The sequence below is a fragment of the Ochotona princeps genome, chromosome 24, assembly GCF_030435755.1.
Source record: "Ochotona princeps isolate mOchPri1 chromosome 24, mOchPri1.hap1, whole genome shotgun sequence".
Classification (NCBI taxonomy): Eukaryota; Metazoa; Chordata; class Mammalia; order Lagomorpha; family Ochotonidae; genus Ochotona; species Ochotona princeps.
The window spans coordinates 10,572,512-10,579,691 of NC_080855.1; the positions used below are offsets into that span (position 1 = coordinate 10,572,512).

The 7,180-nt window shown below is 60.1% G+C and overlaps 1 protein-coding gene across 1 annotated transcript; it reads right to left on the reverse strand.

The window, feature by feature from the left end:
* Nucleotides 1-16: 16 nt before the first annotated feature.
* Nucleotides 17-6,634, reverse strand: EEF2KMT (eukaryotic elongation factor 2 lysine methyltransferase). Its single transcript, XM_004586732.2, has 8 exons — nucleotides 6,519-6,634; nucleotides 5,376-5,438; nucleotides 3,830-3,910; nucleotides 3,329-3,430; nucleotides 2,620-2,753; nucleotides 2,269-2,534; nucleotides 1,226-1,375; nucleotides 17-161 (listed from the first exon to the last, which is right to left on the reverse strand). The coding sequence occupies exons 1-8, from the start codon at nucleotides 6,612-6,614 to the stop codon at nucleotides 61-63; spliced, it is 993 nt and encodes a 330-aa protein (XP_004586789.1). The 5' UTR covers nucleotides 6,615-6,634; the 3' UTR covers nucleotides 17-60.
* Nucleotides 6,635-7,180: the final 546 nt, after the last annotated feature.

Here is a 7,180-nt window from a genome sequence, read left to right on the forward strand (position 1 = left end):
AGATGGGTCATCAGCCTTGCTGTGTGAGCCACCCTTCTGCGAAGCCTGCAGTCCCAGCCTCTACAGCGTCAGCTTCAGAACCACCACCTCCCAGTGTTCCTCGTAAGCAAACAGAGTGCGGTCATGGGGAGGCACTGCCTCCCAGCTGATCCCAGCCTGGCCTGTAAGCAGAGCACATATGTCACGGGCCAGAGGTATTAGGGACATGTATCACAGAATAGCTGCTACTCTGCGTGGCTCAGACTTCCAGATCCATCCTGGAAACTCAATCCAACCTCCCAGGTGGCACAGGACCCTCTCAGTCAGCACTGGCAAAAGCCAGGTGGCCCTGCCCCGACTGCACTTGGCATAGGCTGGGACAGGCCCAAGATCTGAACCACGTTGGTGAGCTCAGACAGGAAGGGTCACAGGCCAGGCTGGCTCTGTCTGTGTTGGCAGTAAAATCTCAGCATTTGTAGGAAAGACAGAGTCCTGCAATAAAGACAGAAGCGTGCAAGCCTGTGGCCCTGCTGTCCAGGTGTAGTATCTTTGAGTGGCCTGTGGCATTCTAGGTCCTGCAGGCACACCCAGATGTGGAGACACTGGATTGTAGCACATGAACTGCCTATGTGGATGGCACTAAGCCCTGTGTTTCACACGCACATGTCTGGAGGGCCACATGTCTGGTAATGGGGCGGTGAGCATGCATGTGCCCCCTAGGCCTGCAGAAGGGGAATCTGGGTGGGGTGGGCATGGCAGCCAGCCTCAATGCACTGCCAATGGGACATGGGGACAGTACCCTGCAGGTGCTGGGCTGACAAATGTCAGGTCTGGGGACAGCACCCAGCATGGTGGTGCCAGCTCAGGGCTGTAGAAACAGCAGTCCCTGCTTCTACCCTGTGTCTGTGTGTAGCCCTCTGGGGTAGATGTGGACTGAGCACAGAGAAGGCAGCACACAGAGGACCTAGCTCTGCCAGGGTGGGTAATAGATTCCCCCTTAGGTCCTGGGCTTATAGTGCCATGGGCCTCACAACACCCCACTCCTGCCCCACTGCCCAGCCATTCTACATCGCTCACAGGACCGCACAGCAGGGCTACTAGTCACATAATGGGCCTGAGCTGCTCCACACCCCCACCCCACGCCCCAGTGGCCAGGCCTCTGCCTGTGAGGCCTCTAGCTGTTCCCCAGGGCCCCTTCCCCTGGCTGTTTCCTGCCTTGCAGGCCCCCTGCAGGTAGGGGGCTCACCTAGCTGTGCCGTGAACAACTGTGGCGTCTCTGGATTGCGGATAGTAGAGGCCACATAGACGTCAGGAGGCCGCTGGTCCTTGTGGCAGCCAGCGAGCCTTTGCAGGAGTCCAACCAGTGAGAGGATGGCGTCCGGGCAGTACAGCACGTCTGTAAGGTAGATTTGTATCACGCAGGGCACAGGACCAAGGTGAGGCCCGAGTGTGCTGTCCTTGCCCATGGGACGAGGACATGGGCAACAGCGGTTTTACTAAAGACATGCTACCCACAGAAACACAGGAAAACCCTCGGGAGAAACACCTGCAGCCAGTAGATGCCATGTTGCTTGTTGGGGTCCTTTAAGGAACGCTGCTTCCCTGCTACTCAGCCTGGGAGAGGGCCTGATGAGGCAGGACCCACTCCGCAGGATGGACTGTGCTCATATGCTTGTCAGCCAGGCCTGCAAAGGGCCCAGCTAGACCACCTGGCCCTGTCCAGCCTGGTGGCTGGCTCCCTGTGGTCTTAAGAGAGGGTGTAGGACAGATGTGTAGTGGGGGGACCTGAGCACAGGCAAGTGTGTAGGAAGTGGGTGCCAGCTGTGGAAGCATGGGGGTCCCCTCAGGCATGCCCAGGAGCAGGTGCCAGCAGCACACCGAGAGCTGAGATGCAGTCCAGGGAGAGCCGCATTGCTCCTAACAGACCAGGACCATCAGGAACTGCCGTGTCCTTTTCTGCCTGTATCTGAAGACCTGGCCTGGGGGTGGGTGCAGCTTTGCTGAACACCCAGCAGTGAGTGCTGGTGGCTGGTGGGGCCTGGCACGTGGCCTATTATGCTTGCCGTGCTGGGAAGAGCCAATGGCATGTGCTGGATGCAGCCACCCTAACAGGAGCCGGCCCGTCTGCAGCAAGAGGACTGTGGTCTTGGGGAAGCGGGGGTCGCCCTGGACTCTGCTGCCACCCCGGAGGCCATATCACTTCCCTGTCCTGAGGTACCTGTTGCCCCCTCACCCCAGGTAGAGCTTCAGGAAATCCAGGTGCCCAGCCTGAGGTGGGCGGGGAGGTACCTGCGGCGATGACCACGTCAGGCTGGAAGGCAGACAGCTGCGGGCCTGTGGCAGTGTCCCAATCCAGCTGGGCCACAGTGACTGTAGGGTGCCCAGGCTCTATGGTGACATCCAGTTCCAACGAAAAGCCATTGAGAACAATGTTTTGGCGAAGCTGCTCCAGGACATGGCTGTGACCGTCGCTGAAGATGTATGCCCTGGGCTGGCACGCCTTGCAGATGGCCAGGCCTGTCAGGCCAGCCCCGCTGCCCAGCTCTAGGACAGTCCTGACCAGGAGAGAAGGGACTGTGTTGGTGACCATGCCCCGGCAGAGCCACTCCCCACCCAACCCTGCCCATGCCCTGGGGTCACCTGTGAGTGAAGGTTGCTGGATTCTGCATGGCCCACTCGGCCAGGTACAGGGCGGCATCCCATGTGACCAGGCCCGTGGTGCCGTGTGCGACGATGGCGGTGCTCTCTGCGAGTGTGACTGTGTCTCCAGCAGGCTGTACCGAGAGGGGGCAGGGGGAGTTAATTCAGGCTGGCTGTGGCTCGGGGTTCCCTGGCTGTATCCGCTGGGGAGGGGCTACTATTTCCTGAAGGAAGCCAGAGCTTCTAGAAGAAATGGCTGACCCCAGCCCTACTGTTAATAACACCTAGACCAGTCGGGAAGAGCAGGGTGTCGAACAACCAGGAGACCTGTGAGGGTGATGTCACAGACCTATGAAGACGCCTGTGTGAACACTGGGCTGCCACCCCGCAGGTTTCCAGCACCACAGCTGGTGGTCTTGAAGACGGGAAGAGGGGATGAACCTCCAGCCTTAAGCCCTAGTTCCCTGTGAGAACTGCACCCCCGGATAGGCACGGGGTAAGGGCAGAGGCGAACAGAGGCAGACGATGCCTGAACACATGGCCCTGAACTGCACCCACTGGAGGGGAGGTGGGCAAACCAGCAGGAGCTCCGCCCCCTCCCCGCTCTCACGTGAGACAAGCGGGGTTGAGGGGAAAAGCACAGGCAAGGGGTGGCTGGCTGGCAGGAAGCTGCCCGGAGCCTGTGAGGGGGTGGGCGCAAGTCTCTTACCAGCAAGTAGCTCCGGTGGCACTGGGCAGACTCGTCGGTGGCCAGGACCTCTGCCAGCGCCTCGTATAGTTCGTCCAGGGGCTCCATGTGCACAGCCTCATGCTGGGTGGACAGCGAGAGACTCAGGCGAGAGCAGCGAGCTGCCCGCCAACCAGCACAGCGCAGCGGGCTTCCTTCTGGTCCGAGAGGTGGCCGCTGACCTCGACCCCATGCGCAGGGGAGGTCTGGGCGGGTGCCAAGAGGTCCGAGTGGAAGGGAGGCAGAGCGACGTTGTGAAGGGAGCTTCCGGCAGAGGCCGCAGGGCGGAGCATGGCTCCCTCAGTGGGCGGCTCTGAGGGAGAAGCGAAGACTGCCTCTGCCAGGCCTAGGTTGGCAACCCAGAGATGGGCGAAGGCAGGTACGGGCCAAGCTTGCTGGGTGGTAGGTCGGAGGGCGAGGGTGGGGTGCAGTGCTGCTGGCGGGAAGGAGCCCTGGAAACACCCGGGCCCTGCCAGCACTAACCTTTCTAATGAGCTCTGAGAGGAAACGCCGGACGTAAGTTGAGGACGGTGGGTGCCTCGCACACAGAGGGTGTCTCGCGGTCTACGGGAGAGGCCATGCGGTTGGGGGTGGCAGAGCCCCATCCCATGTCTTTCTGTCCCCTGGGCTCAAGCTTCAGGTGAGGAGAAGGCTGGCCTGGAGCCCTCCCACCCGAGAAGGATTCAACCTGAGGAAGCCGGCTCCTAAGGCTTTGTGCCGTGCTGCCTGGTGTGGGCAGTGTCCCTGAGCCCTCTCCCGGCAGGAACGTGGGCATCAAGCACCCAAGCCAGCCGAGGGAACCACAGTGTGTGGTGAGGGCAACTGTGGGACCCTGGCTTCAGTGGGAGCAGGGCTGCCCCGGTGCCTGCCCAACTCAGACTTCCATCCCAGGCAGAGAAGGAGGGCAGGGAAAGGAGAACCGAACCGGGGGGTGGCGGGGAATGCTGTGATGTGAGCCGGGCAGAGCCTAGGGCTGTGCCTGGGTGGGGCTGAGAGAAGGGTGTGCTCAGGGACAAAGCCAGGGCAGTTGCAGGCAGGGGCAAAGCTGGGCATGCTCCCTCAGGTGGGGTGGCCACTGCCACATTCTGCAGAGGATGACAGAGAGGGCAGAGAGGGCAGAATGAATGAGGAAGGGAGGCTGCTGGCAGGAGTAGTGGGAGCTGAGGCCTGTAGGCCTGTAGCTCAGGGCACAGAGTACCGGGAACCCACAGGCTTCTGGACTGTTTTCCCTCCAGCTGCTGAATGGACAGGCAGACATGTTGGGTTTGGAAGCAGTTCTTGCTGCTTCTGACGCCGTTAGCGTGACACTTGGGCTAGAAGTCAGAATGGGCTGCAAGCGGCAGGCTCACATGCTGACTTCCGGGCTCAGAGTCCTGAGCTGCCACCTTGCCCACAAAGGCCCCCCTTCTTCTAGCCATAGCTTTTCCATGGGACAGGCTAGGTCTGCCTTACAGCATGAGGATTCTGACCCTGGGCTCCTCAATGGGTTCATGTTAGGGAGTTGAGGGGTTTGAGCCCACCTTGGACTTGCAGGCAAAGTTTTCTGGTTTGGGATGCTGCTTCATGCCCACAGCCTGTGCCTCTCGAGGTGCGCTGGACCTAATGGCTAGCGGCGCGACTCACCTTATCTTATCTCCACCTGTGTGCAGCTTCACCTCACCAGTGTGCAGTAAGGGCCAGTCTCTGTCCAGAGGCAACCTGGGCAGAACAGACCTCCCTGACCAAGCCTACAGAGCTGCCAGCAGTTACAAGCTGATCCTATACCCATCAGGTCAGCCATCACTGTGGGCAGCCCAGGAACCTTCTCTGCATTCCCCTGTGTCATGTGACCTCTGTATTTGTCATGCCTCCCACTAAGATACAGGAGCTGGAGCCGTCCCAGGCAATGACCCCCACCCTCAATGTTGGCATTCTGGGAATACAGACATGGATGCTTATAAACCACACAGCGCACCTGTGGCGGCTCTTAGGCTCTGGCCAGCAGGCTAGGGGGCTGCACTGCCATTCCCAGAGATGCTGAGATTCTTACCTTTTGTAAAAGATGCAGCAGCAGCTTTGAATCTGAGGAGGCCTTTAACTTCTCTTCTAGGCTCTATGTGGAGAGAGAGTGAATGAGCAAGAGAGACAGGAAATCTCAAGGGCATGTTCTTGTGTTTTCAAGAATGTACCACACACACTGGCCACAAATGGAAGTCACGGCCACAGCCTGACTTTGTGCCAAGGGATCCACCGGGTGAGTGGAAAGAGGAAATTAGCAGACTGGCTCTTCTCTTGGGCTCATGGCTACTCACCCTGGCTCAGATCAGTCCTGTGCCCAAACCGGCTGGGGTGGCCTCAGAGGTGAGGCGTGGTGGGCTGGTCTAGCACCTGAATTAAGGTGAAGACAGAACCTGCAGATGGAATGGACTTGGAGTCTAGTGTTTAGGCTCTGGAGTTGGGCAGAGTGTCCCAGCAGACATGCCAGCCAGGCATGTCATTTCCACACCCAGAGAGACTTGTTCTCTGGCTGTCTCCCATCCTCCCCTGTGGTGTGCACTGGGGATCACTGGGTCCCATGGAAGGCACCCCACAAACAGGTGACTGAACAAACATCCTCAGTGCCCGGGTCGGCATCATGGGATGCCCCATTTTACTAATGAAAACACAAGGGACCAGGGTCCCACAGGGCCTGGGTAGGGTTCAAAGCAGGGGCTCTATGAGGTCTGAGCCCTTCTTCCTAACCAAGTCCCCCTCCCCCTCCCCAGGGAGTGACCACAAAGTTCCCTCCTCTCTGAGCAGTGTCGCCAGGGAATGCAGGCAGGGACAGGCAGGGACGGTGGGTACCGAATTCCAGGTGGCAAGGTGGAATATGCCTCCTCCCAGAGCAGAAGGTTTATGCTGAGGAAACTGCACAAGGCAGGGCCAGCTCCAGGCTGCAAACTGCAGACCGGCAGGGGCACGGAGCCCCAGCTGGGTGGAAGGGAACCCGGGGCCTCTTCCCACCCGAGGCGTAAGGGCCGTGGTTCCCCGGACGACAGGATGGTCACCGAGAAGTAACAACGATCGCCACGGTGCAGCTCCCCGCACCATGCACGCGTGCGGGCCTGGAGCAGAGCCTCGCCCTCCCGTGGGTGGCGAAAGGCCGGTCCCGAGACCCACCCCCTTTTGTCTGCCTCCACTGGCCCTCACACACCTGCCAGGGGAAGGAGCGCAGCACGCGCGCTGCCAGGAAGCGGCGCTCAAAAGTCTGCAGTAGCAGCTCGCTCTCCGCGATCTCCGTGGGCGCCATGGCTAGGCCTGGGAGACTGGCGGAAGCGGGGGCGGAGCCGACAGAACGGGGCCGGGGCGGAGCTGGAAGTTGGGCGGGGCTGGAAGTTGGGCGGGGCTGGAAGTTGGGCTCTGCCTCTGGTGGACAGCGAAGACCGAAGAAAGGGTGGGCTGCAACCCAAGGGTGGATCCTGGATTACTTCTGTAAATGCACCTCACTACTCTTGAGTCACCTCTCCTCTGCACAGCCCGAGGGCATGAAGTCACCCCACCGCTAGGAGCGCCCTGCCTGATCCCTTAGAAACCGGGCTGTGCAGACCCCTGAGAAACCGGCCAAGGATGAGTCTCCTGTGGGTCCCAGAGAGCCTGGCACACAGGCAGGAAGCCTCCATCCCAGGGCGGGAGCTCTCAGAGGGACTTGAGTCTGGGAGGAGCAGGGCCTTGGCTCAGAGACTTTTTCACCTGCCAAAGCTCTCACGGGGTTGGGGTATTCGGACAGAGGTGAGAGTTGGGACTGTGATGGAAAGGTAGAAATCCAGGTAATGGGGCCAGCACTGTGACATAGCAGGCTAGTCTTCCATCTGTGGC

Coding starts and splice junctions, on each gene's coding strand:
- EEF2KMT (XM_004586732.2), bottom strand. CDS start 6,614: ATGGCGCCCACGGAGATCGCGGAGAGCGAGCTGCTACTGCAGACTTTT. Junction 2,754..3,328: donor GCCACCGGAGCTACTTGCTG/GTAAGAGACTTG, acceptor CTCTCGGTACAG/CCTGCTGGAGACACAGTCAC. Junction 162..1,225: donor GTTGTTCACGGCACAGCTAG/GTGAGCCCCCTA, acceptor CTCTGCTTACAG/GCCAGGCTGGGATCAGCTGG.